Genomic DNA, 20,993 nt, shown 5'->3' with positions numbered 1-20,993 from the left:
TAATTTGTGACAGTGGGCTATATATTGGGCTTCGTTCCTCTAAACTGCCCCCCCCACACACACATGTTAATGCTGATGGAGGTAAAGCAGGATTAACACCTCATATACTTCATATAGATGTTCTGCATTTAGGCCATAACTTGTGTCTTCAATCATTTCCTCCTTTCATAGTTTTATCTCTCAGGTCAACACACTGATGCTGAAGGAAAGCTGTTTAATTATTCTTTTACCATTCCTCCCCACCTCCTTTTCTTTTCCTTTCTTATTTGTTTCTTCACGTGAACTCACAGTCACGCTGCTTCGGTCCTCTGGCCCCTTTTAGGTCAGACTCCCATTGCTTGTCCGACATTCATAATTACATCCAGGATCAAATCAAAGAGCCGAAGAGGTCTGAAGGCAACATGTTTATTACGGAGAGCTCGAGTAACTCGGTGGTCACGGCTCAATCTTGGCATGGAAGCACCGCCTGGATCTCGTTCTCCTCCACTCGCACGGTTCCACAGAAGTAGAAGCTGGGAAAGAACAATAGAGAAGACAATATGAATTCGTCGTTTTAGTCTCAATTCTAATGGACATCGTCCTGATCCGATGCGAGGTGACAGGGATGTGTACAGAGCGTAAAGCATTATAATGTGTGATATTGAGCTAGATAAAAAATAAACTGCATTGCATTGAATGAAACAGCAGAGTCTCCTCTAACTCACTCACATTAATAATGAAGGAATATATTTGCACTGATTTAAAAAAAATCTGTGTGGGTTGACAAGCTCAATTATAGCAGCGCACATTATTCAATCTGGAATTAGATTTGATTCGGTTGTGATCTGCATGATCAGAATATTATTTTTATTCTTTTTAATCTCTGTGATGCATCGTAATGATGTGAAAGTAAAAACTCACGAAGTGATACTCCACCCCCCCACCCCCACACCCCCACCCTCTGACCTCACCTCCACAGAAGCACTATGGCAGTCTCGTGCTGCCCTCTAGTGGTGACAGTTTGTCCAACAGGAACACAGCCAGTAAAAAGCAGGGTGACATAAAATGGATGTTCATGTGTCTTTGGAGCCGACATAATACTTAGAGGAAATCCTAATTTGTCTGTATTTACGTCTACGAAGAGGAATCATGGAGTCCAGTACGACACGATGACCTCAATTACCTCAATGACCTCAATGACCTCAATGACCTCAATGCTCAAACACTGAACTACGTTAAGCTGTACAGGCAGGTGTACCTAATAAAGTGAACGATGCCAGGGACAGAAGAGAAAAGAAAAACTGTGAACAACTGAAAAGTGAAGTGATAAATTATCAGCAATAAAAATCGATTTTATCATCACAAATAATAATGTAATCTATTTTCTTCTACACTCATTTGTTTACCAGCTGTGTTGTGTGAGACTCTTTTGGGGGGAGCGTTCCTTTAAAGCTTGAATAATCAAAGTTGGCAGGCATAATCTACATATTCACACTGTTTGGTATTAATATTACGACATAACATAAACACAGACTTTTTTTTTTTAGATGAAACTCATGGTCATATAAATAAGAAAACAACCGTAGTTTGGTGTGGAATGCTGATTTGACCTAATAATCACTGTGTAAATATATATAATATATATAGAATATGTAACAAATGTCTATAAAATTAAACAAATATAGTCATTTTGACAAATATTCAATGGAATAATTAGATTTATCATTCTGACATGAGTTCCTAATCAGGAAAACATTTAAAATATGACAATATTCAATGTTGGTGTCAGAGATACTACTTTTACAGATCTGTAGAGCCGCTTTGAAAATAAGCCGTCCACATGCGTAGAGAGCATCTATTTAAAAAACCTCAGTGCATCCTGGGAATGACTTCATCAGAGTAGCTGAGATGTGTACATTTTAAAGTACAGATGTCACAGCTCAAAATGTACTTGACAGAACCAACAAAGGGTTAATTCAAATCATTATATAATATCATCAGCGTCATATCATACACCGTCTCTACCACCAGACCTATTGTTTAGGAGAACGTGTCTGATATCACCGCGTAGACCGTCTTGAGTTCCCCTCTTCTTTCATGTGTGAGCGGTGGCACAGAAGACTCAAACTTACATCTCCTTGTCTTTCCCTCTCTGCAGCTCCACCTTGGACGCCCCGTACTTGGGATTCAAGAAGTTGATGATGTAGTTGTTCCACCGAAACTTCACCTCCTTCACCACCCCCACGTCCACCTCGGCGTCTAGGATCTTCTCGTAGGTCTTCCCAGGGATCATCGTGCCGCTGTCACAACAGGGGCAGGCGCACAACGTTATGTAACACACTTACTTATTTTACATGGAGTGTACAACGCACAAAGCACTTTACCAACACATGTTGTGGCAGCTGCCCATCGGGAGTATTTAATATTCACACACCTCAGGAACTGCTAGTGAGGAATTCGTTAACTAGCACTGTTGTATTTCTCCATCCATACATGTCCTATACAAGATCAGTATGTATAGTTTTCTATTGCATTTCATTTATTTTCACTTTGTGCAACTTTGTAATTGTAAAAAGCCAACTAAAGCATTTCTGATTAATTTCTCTGACATACACATTATATAATATATATACTACCGTTCAACAGTTTGGGGTCACTTAGAAATGTCCTTATTTTTCAAAGAAAAGCACTATTTAAATAAACTTTTCAAGTTTTGAATTAACTTTAAATGAATCATAAATACACTCTATACATAGTTAATGTGGTAAATGACTATTCTCTGGTGTTTAATGAAGTCTCTACATAGGTGTATAGAGGCCCATCTCCAGTGTTCCAATGGTACATTGTGTTATCGCCTTAGAAGACTAGCGGAGGGTTAGAAAACCCTTTTTATGTGAGCGCAGCTGAAAACAGTTATGCTGGTGAGAAGCTATAAAACTGGCCTTCCTTTAAGCGACAAGTTTGAAGAACTAAATAAATATTTCAATTAGAAATCATTATTTCTAACCTGGTCAATGTCTTGACTATATTTTATATTCATTTTACAATTAATTTGATTTAAAAAAGTGTCCGTTTTCATGGAAAACACCAAATTGTCTGGGTGGGTGACTCCAAACTTTGAACCGGTAGTGTATATTATGTATTATTTATTGTTTACACATTAGATGTCCTGGTCCCAGAGTTCATTCTGAGTCGTGCATCAAGAGCTTTCGTCGCATTTTGGATGTGAGGTGAATGTCGTGCTGAGCTGCATGTTGGTGAAGAAGAAAAAACTCTTCTGAAGAAGTGATCTCACGATGGAGGAGTCACCAATTATACAAAAATAAAAGAGTCACAGCGTCCGAGAAGAGGCCCCTGCGCAGCTGCTCAGGCTCCCGGGCCCGGTCAGCAACGAGGCGCGACATGCAGACGACCAGCGGCAGCGTCCCGTGGACTAAACCCCCCGGGCGTGTTCCACAGAGCAGAGTGAGCATGTTCTTACGTATGGAGCTTGAGCTCCTGGGTGGAGTGACGTTTCCCAGTCAGGGCCACGTACATGAAGGCGGGGTTCGGCCATTTGCGACCCTCCAGGGTCAACTTCACTTTGTAGCTGTAACCTAGAGACCGGAAGAAACAGGTGAGCAATGCAGTCACATTATTTCACAACAGCGTCAGAACATCTTGATGCAGGCGTCGTGTTCCATGGGCGGGGACAAATGACTTTGGCATGAACTCAAACATAAACGTACTGCTTCTTAAATGGTTCTTTAAAAGGCTTTGTGGTTCTACGAAGAACCATCACCTACTGAAGAAACATTTTTTCATTTGAGGCACCATTATGGGTTATTTGAAGAACTCTTTAAGGAAATTGGTTTTCAAAGAACCTGGTATGAAAGGCTCTTCGTGGAACCAGAAATGGTGCCTTAAACTTAAAGAACCATTTTTTACGGTTCTTTGAGATATCTTTATAGGTTCTTTGAAGAAATATTTAAGGAAATGGTTCTTTAAAGAACCCTGGTTTGAAAGGTTCTCTGTGGAACCAGAATTGGTGCCTTAAACTTAAAGAACCATTTTTTAAGGTTCTTTGAGACACCTTTATAGGTTCTTTGAAGAAATATTTAAGGAAATGGTTCTTTAAAGATCCCTTGTTTGAAAGGTTCTCTGTGGAAGCAGAAATGGTGCCTTAAACTTAAAGAACCATGTTTTGAAGGTTCTTGGAGACACCTTTATAGGTTAGTTGAGTTTTAAATGTTCTTTGAGACACCTTTATAGGTTCTTTGAAGAACTCTTTAAGGAAATGGTTCTTTAAAGATCTCTGGTTTGAAAGGTTCTCTGTGGAACCCGAATTGGTGCCTTAAACTTAAAGAACCATTTTTTAAGGTTCTTTGAGACACCTTTATAGGTTCTTTGAAGAAATATTTAAGGAAATGGTTCTTTAAAGATCCCTTGTTTGAAAGGTTCTCTGTGGAACCAGAAATTGTGCCTTAAACTTAAAGAACCATGTTTTGAAGGTTCTTTGAGACACCTTTATAGGTTAGTTAAGTTTTGAAGGTTCTTTGAGACACCTTTATAGGTTACTTTAAGAACTCTATAAGGAAATGGTTATTTAAAGAACCCTGGTTTGAAAGCTTCTTTGTGGAACCAGAAATGGTTCTTCTATGGCATCACTTTTCGGTTCCAGGTGGCACCTTTGGTTTCCTTTGTGTATGGATGCGCCCATCGGACGATGTAGCGATACCCGGGCTTTGGGTATCTTCCAGAGTATTGATCAGGTACCAGAGTTTCATTAATAAACTGTTTCACTGTGTGGACGTGACTCGGATCGTTCTACGTGTGTGAAAACAACAGGCTTGACTTGACGTGCCTAACTTAAGAAAATATGTAACAAATAAAATACATAGACACTTTCCGCAGCCTCGTAATATCAGTGTAAACCGGCGTAATGAAGGAGATATGAAGGTGAGATCATCAAGGAAGTATTCACTCAACACAATTGCATAATAGTGACGCAATGTTAAGAAACGTATTGTTATCTAGCCGACATTATGCTACGATAGTAACACATAACTTTATACGTTGGCCCTCTTTTCAACCGGCTTAAATGCCCCTGGACCCCTGAAGTTGTTGATAACACAGCCGGCCAGTACTTGTTGCCTTCGATAAAAACACACAACAAAGCACGTCCTAGCTCACAGTGACTTAATGACTTAATACACACCACACATTATTATTTTTGACTCACGCAGACCGAATATTCTGTTGTATAGTCGAGGCAAAACGCATGTCTTCTGGTCGATTGATTCTCTTGCTGCTGTATTAGAGCAGCTTCAAAATGGCTTCTTCTTTCTATTGTATGGCAGATTGCAAACATTGATATTTCAGGTTGCGTGTTCCCCCTCGTTCCCCCTGAATACAAAACCCTCTGCTACTTTCATTTCATTCACTTTTATTGGAGGGGACGCATGTTTTTGCTCTAAATATTGACATGGATGTGTTCCGTTGTGCCGTTTATCCTTCAACCGGGCTTAAAAATACCAAAACTGGAGATCAATTTCTTCTTCCCTGGACAGTAATTACAGGCGATGAAAATACTTCAGCGGTCCTTCGCAGTTACAACCTGTGTGTAAGTCACGCTTCCGAGGGTACTTACGGCTGAAGGGCTTTGAGCTGCCCGTGTTGAGGAAGTACTTTGTCTTTGAGGGGCCGTCGGTCACAAGGAACTTGTCGGCGCTGTGGCCCATCAGAGGACATGCGTTGCCTGCGCACGGGAAACACTTTCCCTTTGGAGAAGAACATGGCGAGGTGTGAAGAATGAGCTCAGCATGTGATGCCGCGAGTCAACGAACACTGTGAATAAAGTGACAACCCTAAAACATGTTTCCCCCTGCACTCCTTTTACCATGTAGCAGATTGCCACCTTATACAAATGGAGTCGGAGAATGGTGTCGGTTGCGGGGACGGGCTGTTTTTGTCACGGTCGGCTAACACCGGAGAGCGTTTACAAGGTGAGCGACAAGTTGGTGCTGTCATATGAGGTCATGCCCGGCGCTCCCTCGGCCTCCTTTGATCAGGACATGTGTCCAGAGCAGGGAAAGACTGTCATTAACACCAACAGCTGCAGATACAAGCACTCCCCATGGAAGACATGAGGGAAGCCCGTTTGCATCGCCCCCCTCGGCTGGAACAAAAATCCAATCTTGCCGAATCAACTTCTGAAACCAAAGAAATGGTTCACAGCCGTATCGGTGTCATACAGCAACAGGTGGCAGTTCCCTGCACATGCTGGGTTGGTGGAGATGTGGCCCCCTTCTCCTTCTGAGTCCTTAAGATGCCTCCCAGATTCCTCGTCTGCGGCGCCGTAGCACCACAAGCTTTCCTGGGATCATCAAATCTCCTCGAGACACTATTTTTTTACCTACAAATCCAGGTTCATACAACTTTTCATGCAACTGTTGCTGTAATCATTGCCCCGTTCTACACGAAGAGTTTGATTCCATTGACCCTAATTTATTTCAGGCCACATCTGTGGATTCACTTGGGGAGATCTTTCACATGGTTTCTCAACTTTAGTGAACTTTGACAAACCAGGGAGCGAAGTGTAAGCTTTCATATTAGCTGTGTTGAACCATCCCGTGTGATGTCCCCCTGCTCCGGTGGAGTATGGCGTGGCATGGTTTAACGGCAGTAATGTGGCAGGATGTGCTCGTACACAAATACAGCTCCAACAAACTAACTGGCCGAGACAGTTACCAAGCAAGCTAACTGTGCTTACTGTCGTGACTGGCTAGTGCTAGCATAATACCAGCTACGTAGCATGTAGCTTCCTAGCCACGGTAGCTCTGAAGTACCCTAAATATCGCCCCACTAAATGCGAGGCTACTTGTGGTTCCTAGAGTCTTAAAAAGTGGCAAATTTGTAATTTGTGATATCGAGCTATAGGCCGACAAAATAAACTGAATTGAATTGAATGCAGTCACTACGTAACCATGCAGCACCACTGATTTCACGAGGACACACACACGAGTTTCCCTCTGACCAGCCGCGAAGGCTCGCTGGCTTCTCACCATATGTTTTGCCTTTGAAGAAACAAGTCATGTGTTGCAGTATGTACACTACATGAACTCAAGTATACAAGTTAGAAGTACTTAATAATGTGTTGACAGTTCATAACATTATAGAAGAACATATTGAATACATTGTACTTCTTGCACTACCATAATACTGACAATTTGTCAACCTATATTGGAATTACTCCTCATGTGTCAATTCATCAATACCAATTAGCATTATTGTGTTTAGTATAGTTATTAAAGTATATTTTGTTGATTGTACCTGTGTACTAAATAGAAGGAAGATGGACTTTTCTTTTTTTACATTTTACTTTGGTAAATTGGTGGTATTAAGCATGATTTTGTGTTTCTTATCGATCAACGTTATTGTTTACGTTATTTAGGCTGTAACTTTTGTCCATCCTGAAGGTTTCTTCCCTTTTTCCGCCGTAACATTTTTTTTCCTGATCCGATAAGTGGTCAAAGGTCAGGGATGTCGTATGTGTACAGATTGTAAAGAGGCACATTTTTTAATTTGTGATATTGGGCTATTCAAAATAAACTGAATTTAATTTAATTTCATATAGGAGGCAGGAGGTAAATTGTGAAGCTATACATCTCAGCATTAATGGAACTCTACCTGATCCTATCGTGGCGACAACTTAAAAAATTCTATTTACTGATGTCTCATGAAGTAAAGATTTTTTTTTTAAACAGTTTGACGGGCACCATCTTAACACTTGCTGAACCAAATACTTACTGCATCAAAACTGTCCTTGTCAGAGCAGGGGAATCCTACAAAGCCTTGTTTGGTAAGTATGCTCTCGCTGTAGTACTCGTAGGCTCGGACATGGTTGCAGGTGTCAAACTTCTTGGTACCTGGCAAGAAGATTGGAACAGGTGAGGAGAGGGTAGAGCACAGGTGTCAAACACAAGGCCCGCGGGCCAAAAGCGGCCCACCACGTCATTTTATTTGGCCCCTGACGGCTTGAAAGACATATGATCACCTTTATATCCTGTGCTTTTATTTTGAAGGTTTCAAATTAAATGGATTTGTGTTTTAATATTAGAGAAATGTTCTTGTGTACAATATTTCTACTCTCAAATAAACAATAATCAAATGCAAAGAGAGTTATTTAACAATATGTTCGGGAGTAGTTTATACAGTGCTTCAGTTACAACCGGCCCTTTAAGAGGCAGCCGTGATACCTACGTGGCCCACGGTGAAAATGAGTGTGAGGAATAGAAGTAAGACGGTCATGGTTATAAAATGTAATGAGGAATGATTTCGGCGTTTAAAGCTTTCAAACATAAAGTAATTTCCTATTAGAAGTTTAAATGCAATCCGAGGTGGATAAGTCCAACAAACACAGGACTTTCACCCAGGAGACCCCCGTTCATTCCACATGGGACGTTCCACGGCCATTTTTAATTCACCGAGTCTACGTTGCGCCTGTATATTAAGCTACATAAGAGACATACTTATTTGAACCCACACCACTATGTTTTGTTAACCTTAACCAAGTAAGTGTATCTGAATCCAACCGTGACCGGTCCACAGCGTTTACCTCGTTTACACGCGCAAACCTTCTGCGTTAAGATTATACGTAAAAGTCTCCAGCTGTACAGAATGGGGATGAGATCACTTTGGATTCTTAGAGTCGGAATAAGAATGTGTTACAGAGAGACGGCGTCAGGGAGAGACAGACTGACAGGGCACACACCAGACTACCCAAGACCTCCAGCTATGCAGCCCTGGCTCCCACTCTCCCTCTCTTATCTATAGGATCAAAAGTAGCAGATTCAGCTGTGCCAACACCCCCCCCCCCCCCCCCCCCAGACCCAGACCCAGGCATGGCACCAGTGCTGCTACTTGAGCTCGCTACTCAGCGGCTGTCGTCATCCATTTTGAGAAAATATTTGCTCAGACAGATCAAGCAGAAATAACTTTGCCCAGAGTTTCTTTCGCGATTTTTCCATTGGGACAACTCCAATATTCCACAAGGGGCTCTGCATTGTAGGTCACATGTCTGAGAAGATAGGATGCAAGAGCCATTGTGTTATGGATAGGAAACGTGCCTGTGATGAAGCCTGCGGACTTAAGAACACTGGAGGTGTGGTATGTCGTCGAGCATATCGAAGTCGTAAATCAAAGGTCACACAACATGCAATAAATCATTCCATTGTTCAGTTATTTGAAGTGTTCACTCAACTGTATGATCACGTTGTGATGTTGTGTGTTCGCTACCGTAAAGATTTGTTCAGGTCGAATAATCTCATGCGTTGTGTTGACTGAACTTGAGGTATTAATGTGTTTTTACGGAAGATATTGTGTGGAACCAAACGCACAACAACGGAAGGAACGCTAAACGTGACTGACTGTGAAGGACTGCAGTCCTGGTAGGAAGAAAAAAAGTGATCATTGCGTTTCCATTTTGTCGATTGAAATGCGTCAATGTGTCGATCTGGCTCACCCTGCCAGAGGGCGTCCAGGTCGGTGGGCGTGCCCTTGTTGGCGGAGCAGCCGGGCATCAGTTCTCCTCCGTTGGGGTAGAAGTCAATGTGGCCCACAGATTGTGACATCCCCAGACCTGAGAGGATGAACACAGAAAATCCCTTTATGTACAAAGATATGACTTTGACAGATAAGACCGACATTTGGTGAAGTTGATAAAGCCTCAGTTCCCTACACAACTTTTTGGATAATATTTCTTATGAAGAGCTTTGAATATAGTTGTTTTCATTTGTACAACGACTACAATGTCTACTCCTAATTTGGATGAGTGTTTAGAAAAGCAGTAGAAGAAATGACGACATTGAGCAGATTCTTCAGTTGGATCCGCTTCATCGTGACCGGCAGCGCGATGTACCGAGATTGGATTTGAAGGGTGTTGCGTCGGTGTGGATGACGTCCACGAAGGCGGCGTCGCTGATGTCCAGGCGCACGGCGGCATCAGTGTCCTGGAAGTAAGGTTCAGCCGGGTCTAGTCCTGAGAAAAGAAACAAGCCACAGAGTTAAAGGAAGGAAGAAACGTATGTCTCACTAGATTCACCGACGGAACACCCTTTGTCCAGAATCAGGATGCTACAGATTGGCTAAATTGAAATGTGGTGTCAGTTAGGAATTCCTTTAAGCCCGGAGGTCGGACGTTTTACCGTTTGTCACGTAGCGCCTATTTGCTTTCGCCAGTAGGTGGCGCATTGACTAAGAATGGAAATAAGCTTTTCGATGTTCTTCAAGTCGTGACTTGTATCGAGCATGACAAGTTTGGGGCGATTCGAGGAAGTCCAGTTGGTGTCTCTGTGACAATGTGAACATATGCAAAAGTCGGTTCCTGAGTTGAATGGAGACGCACTTGAAATACTTTGTCTCTGGATTTGCATGTTTTTTTTCTTTCTATTCATTTACTTTTCATTTCATCATGTAAATTAAATGTTTAAAAAAAGGGATGCAAGAAATGTGCCCTGGCTGGGAATCAAACCTGCAACCTTTGTGGTTTAAGAGCAATCACATGAAGTCAGAGCACCACAGACTCAGTTGCAAATAGGATTTTTCTACAAGAGTAGAATTATACCGCGTCGTATAAAATGTGTCATTTTCTTTTGCCAGTAGATGTTTCTCTGACAAATGTGAATGTTTCTTCATCTAAATGTGCTCAGCACTGGACCAGCATCACGCATGATTACTTTTGTCAGGATCGGGTGATGTTACAGCCCCAAAAAAGATTATGCTTTCACAAAAGAGTCCAAGAAAATGTACACAGTGGAGTGGAGACATCAGACCACTATGGAGACATCAGACCACTATGGAGACACTATGGAGACATCAGACCACTATGGAGATATCAGACCACTATGGAGACATCAGACCACTATGGAGACATCAGACCACTATGGAGATATCAGACCACTATGGAGATATCAGACCACTATGGAGACATCAGACCACTATGGAGACATTAGACCACTATGGAGACACTATGGAGACATCAGACCACTATGGAGACATCAGACCACTATGGAGACACTATGGAGACATCAGACCACTATGGAGACATCAGACCACTATGGAGACATCAGACCACTATGGAGACATCAGACCACTATGGAGATATCAGACCATTATGGAGGCACTATGGAGATATCAGACCACTATGGAGACATCAGACCACTATGGAGATATCAGACCACTATGGAGGCACTATGGAGATATCAGACCACTATGGAGACATCAGACCACTATGGAGACATCAGACCACTATGGAGACATCAGACCACTATGGAGGCACTATGGAGATATCAGACCACTATGGAGATATCAGACCACTATGGAGGCACTATGGAGATATCAGACCACTATGGAGATATCAGACCACTATGGAGACATCAGACCACTATGGAGACATCAGACCACTATGGAGACATCAGACCACTATGGAGGCACTATGGAGATATCAGACCACTATGGAGACATCAGACCACTATGGAGGCACTATGGAGATATCAGACCACTATGGAGACACTATGGAGACATCAGACCACTATGGAGGCACTATGGAGATATCAGACCACTATGGAGATATCAGACCACTATGGAGACACTATGGAGACATCAGACCACTATGGAGGCACTATGGAGACATCAGACCACTATGGAGACATCAGACCACTATGGAGACACTATGGAGACATCAGACCACTATGGAGACATCAGACCACTATGGAGACACTATGGAGACATCAGACCACTATGGAGACACTATGAAGGCGTCAGACCACTATGGAGATATCAGACCACTATGGAGACATCAGACCACTATGGAGACATCAGACCACTATGGAGGCCGAGTTACCTGTGATGCGTGTCAGTCCGGGGATCCGGGTACCAACGTCTCCTGCAGCGTGAGCTCCAATGCTGTGTCCGATAATAGAGAACTTATCAGCTGTTTGCTGTTCGTTAACCTGCATATTGAAACATGCATGTTAAAGTCAAAGATACTGCATTAACCACACTATCATACTCAGCATCAGAAATACACCAGGGCAAAGGGTAAAATTGCCCCTAAGAAATATAATTTTGCCTCTGATATCACAAGGTGGCAGAAAATGCCCCCATAATTTCAATAATTTCTAAGCGTATTATTTGTGTGTGTCCCATCTGTGTTGCCTGTACTTGGTAGGTACACCAAAAAATCAATAAATATTATTTAGAATTATAAAAAATAAAAATAAAGTTATAATTGTTAATAGTTCAAACAATAATAATAACAATAAATAACCACAAAGAAATAATTGTCTGATTTATGTTTTCTGTTTGTTTTTTGTATAAAAAATCAAAGAAAACACTTTGAATCCGTAGACTACTGCCTAATTGTCTCATTATTGTCATTGTTATAACAATTGCTCATATACTGTAAGCCTAAATAAGTATATTTATTATTTTTGAACAAAAAAATTGGGAGCACTTTAAACTTGTGAAATAACATTTGACACGTTTAAAAAAGTTCCCCCAATTTATTTTTAAATGCTCCTGGATTTCAGTCAGTGGGAACAAATTGTCCCCGAAAAAACATTTCCTACCCTGAGTCAGATGGAATACCGGTATCAGTTGTTATCTTACTGTGTCCACTAAAGAGGTACAGTAAGCCCAGTTCAGGACAAAGATAGAATATCTTATCATTTATTTTCTTACTGTGTCTACTAAAGAGATACAGAAAGCCCAGTTTAGGACGAATGTTCAGCAAACCATGAGCCCAGCTTTATCAACAGTTTAAAAAGCTACCTACACTTTTCTCTGTACCAGAAATCAGACAACAACGGGTATTTCCCTACGTGTCCCTGCCCTCGAGAAGGGATGCTGACGTGACGGTCGATGAGGCGCTGTGCGTACCATGAGGAACGTGATCATGGACGCCACCTGGGCAGCCACCACCCTGGCGTTGTTGGCAGCCTGGGCGTACGGAGCCTTCACACCTTTCTTCCACTCCACAGCGATGCAGTTCCAATTCTCCCACTTCAGCATGACCTACGACAGGCGACACACAGTGTATGTGGAAGAAGGAGAAGAAGAAGAAGAAGAAGAAGAAGATGATTTGGGGCCCGGTCCTCCTTGTGTTAAGATACGGCCCTGAAGGTCTGATCCAGAGTTCAAAGCGTATCTCCTCTGGCGCCTCGCGGTCAAACGGTCATCGTTTCTTTACCCTGCACATCTCCTGAGGCCAGTCCTCGTCTCCAGCCTTCAAATAACCAGGAATGATGAATCGAGTCTTTCTCGCGCTGCCGTAGTTTGATACCGCGACAGATTCGTCGGTTTTGATCTCCTGACGGTTTCAGTGGGAAAGCAAAGAAGAAAACAATGGAAGTTTAAAAGGTGGATTTACACGCTGGAATAATTCTGACGCAATACTGAATTACATCAAAACCAGAACTGTGTATTGGCAAAGATCCGTCCATAGAATACACATCATAACTCAGGGTCTATGGTTTAATACAAAGTGAAGTAAGGGAATTTTTTTCTGGAGTGAGTGTTGTAATCTAGAGAACACCCCACCATGAAATCTGATTGAATAAAACATACTTTGTTCCATGTAATCAGACCAGTGGGATCTGCTTATGGATTCATCACAGGCCCAATAACATCCAACCATCTGTGAGAGGCTACAATGAATTCAGCTTGGCTTGAAAACCTTCAATCATATTGATAATATTGCCATACTCTATATTTTTCTTACAGCCCTCCTTTAAATTAGGCATTGTAAGGTTGACCTCATTGGTCCTCAAGTCCATAGCGGCAAAGGATGACACTATAACTATGACGTTGGTATGAGACTGGGACTGTGAGTGACACTTGATTTGACAAATGGTTTCCACAGACACGTGAGCAGAAAGAAAGAACGGCCTCCCCTTGCCTGGTAGTAGCGGTTCTTCGGGGTGAAGAGGAGGAAGCGGGTGCCGATGGCCTCGGGCTGCCAGGGCAGGACCGCGGCCGGTCTCTGAGCAGTGCCCCCCCAGGGAGGCTGGTTAGCAAAGCAGCCCAGCTCATTGAAGCAGACCTCGGACGCTGCAGACACGGGACGACACACAGCACTGAGAGAAGCGCTCACTCTTCTATACGTGAACGTCACCGTGGCGCCCAGGCGGTACAACATACACTACCGTTCAAAAGTTTAGGGTCACTTCGAAATGTCCTTATTTTTCCAAGAAAAGCGCTGTTTTTTATCAATGAAGATAACATTAAATTAATCATAAATACACTCTCTACATTGTTACTGTGGTAAATGACTATTCTCTGGTGTTTAATGAAGTCTCTACATAGGTGTATAGAGGCCCATCTCCAGTGTTCTAACGGAGACTAACGGAGGGTTAGAAAAACCCTTGAAAAGCCTTTTTATGTGAGCGCAGCTGAAAACAGTTAAGCTGGTGAGAGAAGCTATAAAACTGGCCTTCCTTTGAGCGACGAGTTTGAAGAAACAAATTAATATTTCAAATTAAAATCATTATTTCGAACCTTTTGAATGTCTTGACTATATTTTATATTCATTTGATAAACAAAAGTGTGAGTTTTCATGGAAAAACACGAAATTGTCCGGGTGACCCAAAACTTTTGAACGGTAGTGTATATCATTTCTAAACTGGAATACATGCTGTACGCAGGGAGAGAAGAAGTTTTCAGGCTGCAGTGGGCTGATCCCAGCTGTCAGAATGGTTTGTACTGACTATATCGAGTGTGAACAACAATATCAGACATTCTTTCTGTTCATATCAAAGCTTTTCGAGGAGAAATACGCCGAATATGCCAGACTGAACATCCAAAAGTCATGATAATAAAGATTCCACCCATAAAGGACATGGGATGAATATTTAACTCAGTGTAAACACCGTGTAGCTTGAAGAAGAACAAGCGGGCATCCAGTTTGTCATACTGCCAGAGAAAGTAAAGCTTAAAGAGAAAGAGAGGGGAAACCCGTAGAACTCAACTCACCATACGAAGTGCCGGCGAGGAAGCAAAGCAGAATCCACAAGTGTGCCATCTGTGGATTGTCATGAGAACGTTTTGGTTGTAAAGAAGTGGAACAAAGACATGAACAAGGATCGTGCCGTGTGCTTACCATGAGTTCCAGACAAGAAGCTGGTGGAGCGCCTGAACGCACCACTACTTAAACACCCCGGCCAAGAGGCCGCTCTGCCACGTCGGGGGTGGGAAACACGCAGGTGGCACACCGTTCGAAGAGAAGGTCAACAAGAGGTCGAGAAGAGGTCATTCGCAGTTCCTTCATCTGCGGTTCACATGTTGAACACGTTAAAGCCAGTAGATCTGGAGAAACACTTTTCAGTGGGCGGAATTTTCATAATGGCAGGAATATTCTGTATGAGCAGCTGTTAGATGATCTTTCGTGGCTTTAGTGACACAGCTTAGTTTAGTTTACCCCAGCAACGCTGAATGTTCAGCGATAAAGAAATAGGACTCGTTGCAACCCGTTGGCCTCCTCTTATCTTTACAGTAAAGTCACTCTGCCACACACATACACACACACACACACACACACACATATCTGCAACACTATATTCATAGGACGACTCGTGAATACGCATTATGGCGACATCACATCGTCAAATGGAAATAGTGTAGATATTTATGCATCGCACATTCTCTCATACACAACTCCTCATCAAAAGTCGTGTGCGATGAGAAGTGGCAAGTGGTTTGATAGAAACCTATTATTTGATTAGAGTTTGTAATGATGATGACGTCTGAGTCTCTGACCCCCTAGGATCCAATGAACTACTGGACTGGGTAACAGTCCCCCTAGCTAGAGTTTATAAACATTTATGTAATATTTATAACACACCATTATGTAGTTGTAAGTAAATATGTGCATATTTCAGTGTTTTATAATGTCAATAGTCGTTTCATCATTTTAACAAACACAGATAAATACTTGCTTATTAGCTGCTTACAACTTATTATGGCATGTTATAAACCATCTATGACATGTTTGATGCTAAATAGGGGCACTGGAGTAAAGTGTTACCCTGTATGGACGTATTCGTCTCTCTCTCTGTTTACTCTGTGTCCACTAGATGGCAGTAAAGAGTAAGTAAATGCACCAGAACCCTGCTGACACAGCCCTGCTGTCTTCGATAGAGCAGTTTGTAATATGCATCCCCACTCCGAAAGAATGCTGACTGCGTGGCTGAATGCTGATTCATCAGGTATGAGCCGTTCTGCGTGAGCTCCACTAAAACAGATTGAAGAGTAAAAATCTAAATGAGTTCTATGAGCTTGGACAGTTAAGATATGACCCGGTCAGCCACATCTGTGCCTCTATTTATTGTGCACTACAGTCCACTGAAGTGACATAATGACGACTAAGTCATCTTCATCCCCCGATGAAGACCATGAGATGCAGTTGAAATCCTTTTAAAAAGAGGCAATTCATTTATTGGCAGGAAAGTTGTTCCTCATGAAAATCCATAACCAATCAAAAATGTATTTCAAACCCTCCGGAGCACAAATGGAGTGTAGCAATGAAATATTCACATTCTATTTGGCGATTAGATAGAGGAATATTTGCAGAAAAATAATTGTACAAAAATGTGTTTTGTGTTGATTTTTTTCAGACGTTCAGGGATTTTGCTATCACGTCATTTATTTTGTTGTAGCATCGTCTGCCAGAAGACCGGCAGCTCAGAAACACACAGCGGTCAGATTGGGTAAACAGACCGGCGGGGGCCAATCTTTGCCAGATGATGCGGTAAGAGTGTTGAGGTTTTCTCTGTGAAGTGTGTTGGGAGTTGGACCTGGGTTAATCCCATGTGAAAACAGCCCTGCATGCACTCTGCTCTCCTGGGCTCCTGGATAAATACCGGCCAATTAGAGGTGTCTGGGAGAGGTTTTAGACAAGAGCTACAGATGGTGTGTGTGTGTGTGTGTGTGTGTGTTAAGTTTTTGCTCTCTTCTTTTTCATTCTGTGTGGATTTAACATCACATAAATCACAACATGAAAACACATAAATAGGCTCTGTAAACTATTGCACATGAAACCATAAAACATCATACTTGAGTCGCGAGTAGACATTGGGAGGACTCATTTTGTTCTACATACCTGAGAGTAACAGTTTGGTTCTGAATACACAATGTGTGACAGCAGCTAATTCACTCAGGCCTGGACAGACTAAATATGAATATAAATATGTGCAAAACATTGAAAAGTGCACATTTGTGTTGGTGTGAAGGGACGAGTATGAACGCTGATGTCATTTTGATCATTTGGACTTGTCTGCCTTCTTTCACAGACTGTCAACCCGGGTTCAGGTGTCCCTGATAGCGCCGTGGGGGGGGGGTGGAACCCCAACGCCCACCCTCTGGCTCCACCCCCGGTTTGAGCCTGTTAGCTCAGTCAGCACTGTTGCCGTTGTTAGCGTTGTTAGCCCCGTTAGCTGCTAGCCCCTTTAGCTGCTCGCCCTGTCAGCTGCTTGCCCGATTAGCTGTTAAACCCTGTTAGCTGTTAGCCCCGTTAGCTGCTAGCCCTGTTAGCTGTTAGACCCGTTAGCTGCTAGCCCTGTCAACTGTTAGCCACGTTAGCTGCTAGACCCATTAGCTGTTAATAACGTTAGCTTTTAGCCTTGTTAGCTGTTAGCCTCGTTAGCTGTTAGCACCGTTAGCTGCTAGACCCATTAGCTGCTAGCCCTGTTAGCTGTTACCCTCGTTAACTGTTAGCCCCGTTAGCTTATAGCCCGTTTGCTGTTAACCCTGTTAGCTGTTAGCCCCGTTAGCTTCTAGCCCCGTTAGCTGCTAGACCCATTAACTGAGAATGAACAAGAATGAACTGATTAGAACTAAGAGGTCAAAGGTCACTGTGACTCAAGAATATATTCATGTCGGCCTGTCGTAGCAGCTATCTTATTGGTTTTCTATCAATAATAAATATTCCAATGTTGATCAGCATCACATGTATATTTGTATGTTTATTTTTCTGCTTTAAAAAACTAAATAAAATCTGATTTCTTTTCTTTTTTGAAACCAGCTGAGCGAATTCAATATTTCAATGCTCGCAAAAAATAAAATGTTCCCCCTCGAGCTCAAGTAACCTGGTTGGGAATTCCTTGATGAAGATTACAAATTATCTTCAATTCATGTTGTTTTTTTAACCTAAAATGACCATATTTGTAGTTTTTTTTTTAAAGAGCTGCATCTCCAGTAATAACTTCCAGGTTTGAGTCTGAGAGCCACAGACAGGGTGAAGAAGTCAGAGGATTAAGAGGCCGACTAACATATTGTTGGTTTGCGTTCGTGATATTTTTAAGACAATTCGTAAAAATATAGAATAACATCGGTCTTACATTGAACGTTTCTCTCAGATTATGACTTCAAGATTAAATAAATCGATCAAAATGACCCTGAATATTAGGAAAAAGATGATTTCATTTGCTTTTCTCACATTTATAAATACAAACCAGTCTGTTTACTTACCTGCATGCAGACTCTCAAACAGAACTCGAATCTGTGTGCGTGGCTTGCATGTCGGTGTCCGCTATGAGGATGATAGTCGAGTTATAAGGCAAACAGGAAATTACATGCAAGAAGGCACAAGCTGGAGGGGCCGTGGAGGAGGACAGGAAAGCGTGTTAGGTTGGGTCTGCGCTGCAGCGGCTTACTGTAGGAATGTTAATCCTCCTAATGTATTACAGTTGGAGGAAGAGCAGGACCACAGGCTGAACCGGGCCTTCGGGTCACACAGAGGAGGAGGAAGAGGAGGAGGAGGGAGTAAAAGTGGAGACGAAGATGAGAAGGTAAGGCAGAGAAGAAGAAGTACACAATAGAGACAATTGGAAGTGTGGTTACTGATTGTCACAACGTGATACACGTATCACCTCAGGCCCACCAAACTTGTGTGTGTGTGTGAGTGTGTGTGTGTGTGTGTGTGTGTGTGTGTGTGTGTGTGTGTGTGTGTGTGTGTGTATTTTCTGCCACCTGGGATATGAACCATATGTTTTCACAAATCCCTAAAACAGCACTGAGCTTAAGAACCTTTTGAAAGACTTGGGGTCCTGTTTCACTGCAGCCTAAATTAGGATTTGATTAATCTTTTTCAGTGTGTGTGTGTGTGTGTGTGTGTGTGTGTGTGTGTGTGTGTCCTCACATTGACTGCATTAGCTGCAGATGCTTATGTTGCTTCGTTGGTGTATCATACTGATACAAGTCATTTAAATAGCAGGTATGTTTAAAAAGTTGGTGCACTCAAATTACAAATATTGTTCTCTTATAGTACTTATACATAGTAGGCCTACTAATACAATGGAGCTGGATATATTACATATTGAGGTTTGCCATGAAAGCTTATTGGAGAACAGTGTTGGGAACTTGTTGTCCAGCTGTGGCTGATGATTCCCAAAATTTAGCAACCACCATTTTTATCATCGTTTTTGTCCGATGCTAATTTCCAACCCTGAATCAAAGCGGGGAGAAGAAGCAGAGCACCAACCGCCGCTTCTGAAGATCTCTAAATACCCGCGCCGCAGCTCGATCGTTCACTCCGAGTCCAAAAGAGAATCGTGACAATGTCCTTTTGTGTTTTTAGGAAGTTGTGGAACTGAACACCGATGAATGTGAACAGCTGGAGCTGGTCGCCAGGTTTAAAAAAGGAAAACCACATCCAGACTCTAGTGGCTTCATTCACACAAAGAGATGAAGTTGAAATGAATCTTCTCATCTCACACTTGTAAAAAAAAATGTAAATGTCTCAATATGTTGAACTATTGCACATAGGAAAAATAAACAGAGATGATTTTTGGTGTCTCTTTGCCCAAATATTATATTTATTGTTCCTCGAAAAAATAATCTACAAAGCTCCCTTGGACAATTCTTTTGTGGTAAAAGTGGCTTCCTTAGAACACGTGTATCCACGGCAACATCACACTGTTTCTGCCGAATCTTTATCAATGCACAAAGTATTTGACAGACCATAGATTTAGTTCTAATCACAGGCTTCGCTCCAAAAGTTTTAGATCTCATTCACGATCGCTCGTTTTTTGCAGTTTGACTGCGTGTGTCTTCTGTTCTGTTGCTCATAAAAAATTAAAAAAAGACAGAAGGCTTTTGTTCCGGATCAAACCCCAAAACAAGGTGTGCTCCTTATTTCCCGTACAGGTGTGCCACCTCTGGCTGTGCGCCGCGGGGCAGGCTCCATTGTTGAGCCGCTCACACCTGCTGTGAGTTGAAGGCCATTGTGTAAACACAGTTCAACTGATACACCGGACCCACGTAGAGGAACGCTGTTAACCGTGCATTAGGGTCATTATGGTTTTATTAGAACCGGATCCCTTTATGTCCTGAACAAACTTAAAGAATTATCCATTTCATACAGCATCCTTAAAATAAAAACCCTGTGATGTATGACTGCTGTCTGTCGGAAGTAGTGGCGCTGTGATGAAGGCTTTGGGTTTAGGGGTGGTGGTGACGGGGTTGTTTCCAGCCAACACTTCAATTAAGAATAAGAATGGTCAACTCATTTTTAGTTTTCAAAAGGATTATTTATTAAACAATTTCTGAGGGTTGTAAGTGTGATTGAAATGTATGTATATGGAAGATGTATGTGTATATATATATATATATATATATATATATATATATAATTTTTTCTTTTCTTTATTTTTTTCTTTATTTTATATAATTTTTCTAATTTATTTGATTATAATAACTTAGGATAGGAATATATAAGCATTTTTTGCTTCTACCTATACCTTTTCAGTCTTTCTGTTTTGTATATTATATAGAATAATATTGTATTGTATTGCAATGATTGACTGAATAAAATACACAACAACAATTATTATTTTACTATTTTTATCCGTACATTTTTATCCTTGTGAATTTGTTTTTTCTTGTACTTGTCCATCTCTGTTGTTTGCTGTGACTGGGGAAATGTCGTTGTTTAACAACAATGACAATAAAAAAACCTCTTTATCTTTATCTTAAATGTATAA

General features: G+C 41.8%; 1 protein-coding gene across 1 annotated transcript; it reads right to left on the bottom strand.

Annotated features, from left to right (window-relative positions):
- Positions 1-391: 391 nt before the first annotated feature.
- On the bottom strand, positions 392-18,609 carry LOC130207143 (inactive pancreatic lipase-related protein 1-like). The gene is made up of 14 exons (XM_056435617.1): positions 18,481-18,609; positions 15,116-15,283; positions 14,989-15,037; positions 13,916-14,067; positions 13,208-13,327; positions 12,898-13,032; positions 11,861-11,969; positions 9,878-9,997; positions 9,482-9,598; positions 7,768-7,886; positions 5,609-5,738; positions 3,461-3,575; positions 2,112-2,279; positions 392-512 (listed from the first exon to the last, which is right to left on the bottom strand). Exons 2-14 carry the CDS (start codon positions 15,116-15,118, stop codon positions 443-445), a joined length of 1,407 nt encoding a protein of 468 aa, XP_056291592.1. The 5' UTR covers positions 15,119-15,283; positions 18,481-18,609; the 3' UTR covers positions 392-442.
- Positions 18,610-20,993: the final 2,384 nt, after the last annotated feature.

Source organism: Pseudoliparis swirei, chromosome 17 (assembly GCF_029220125.1).
Source record: "Pseudoliparis swirei isolate HS2019 ecotype Mariana Trench chromosome 17, NWPU_hadal_v1, whole genome shotgun sequence".
In the NCBI taxonomy this organism is placed as follows: Eukaryota; Metazoa; Chordata; class Actinopteri; order Perciformes; family Liparidae; genus Pseudoliparis; species Pseudoliparis swirei.
Note: the sequence above shows the minus strand (reverse complement) of the source record. Positions and strands in the feature narration are given on the sequence as shown.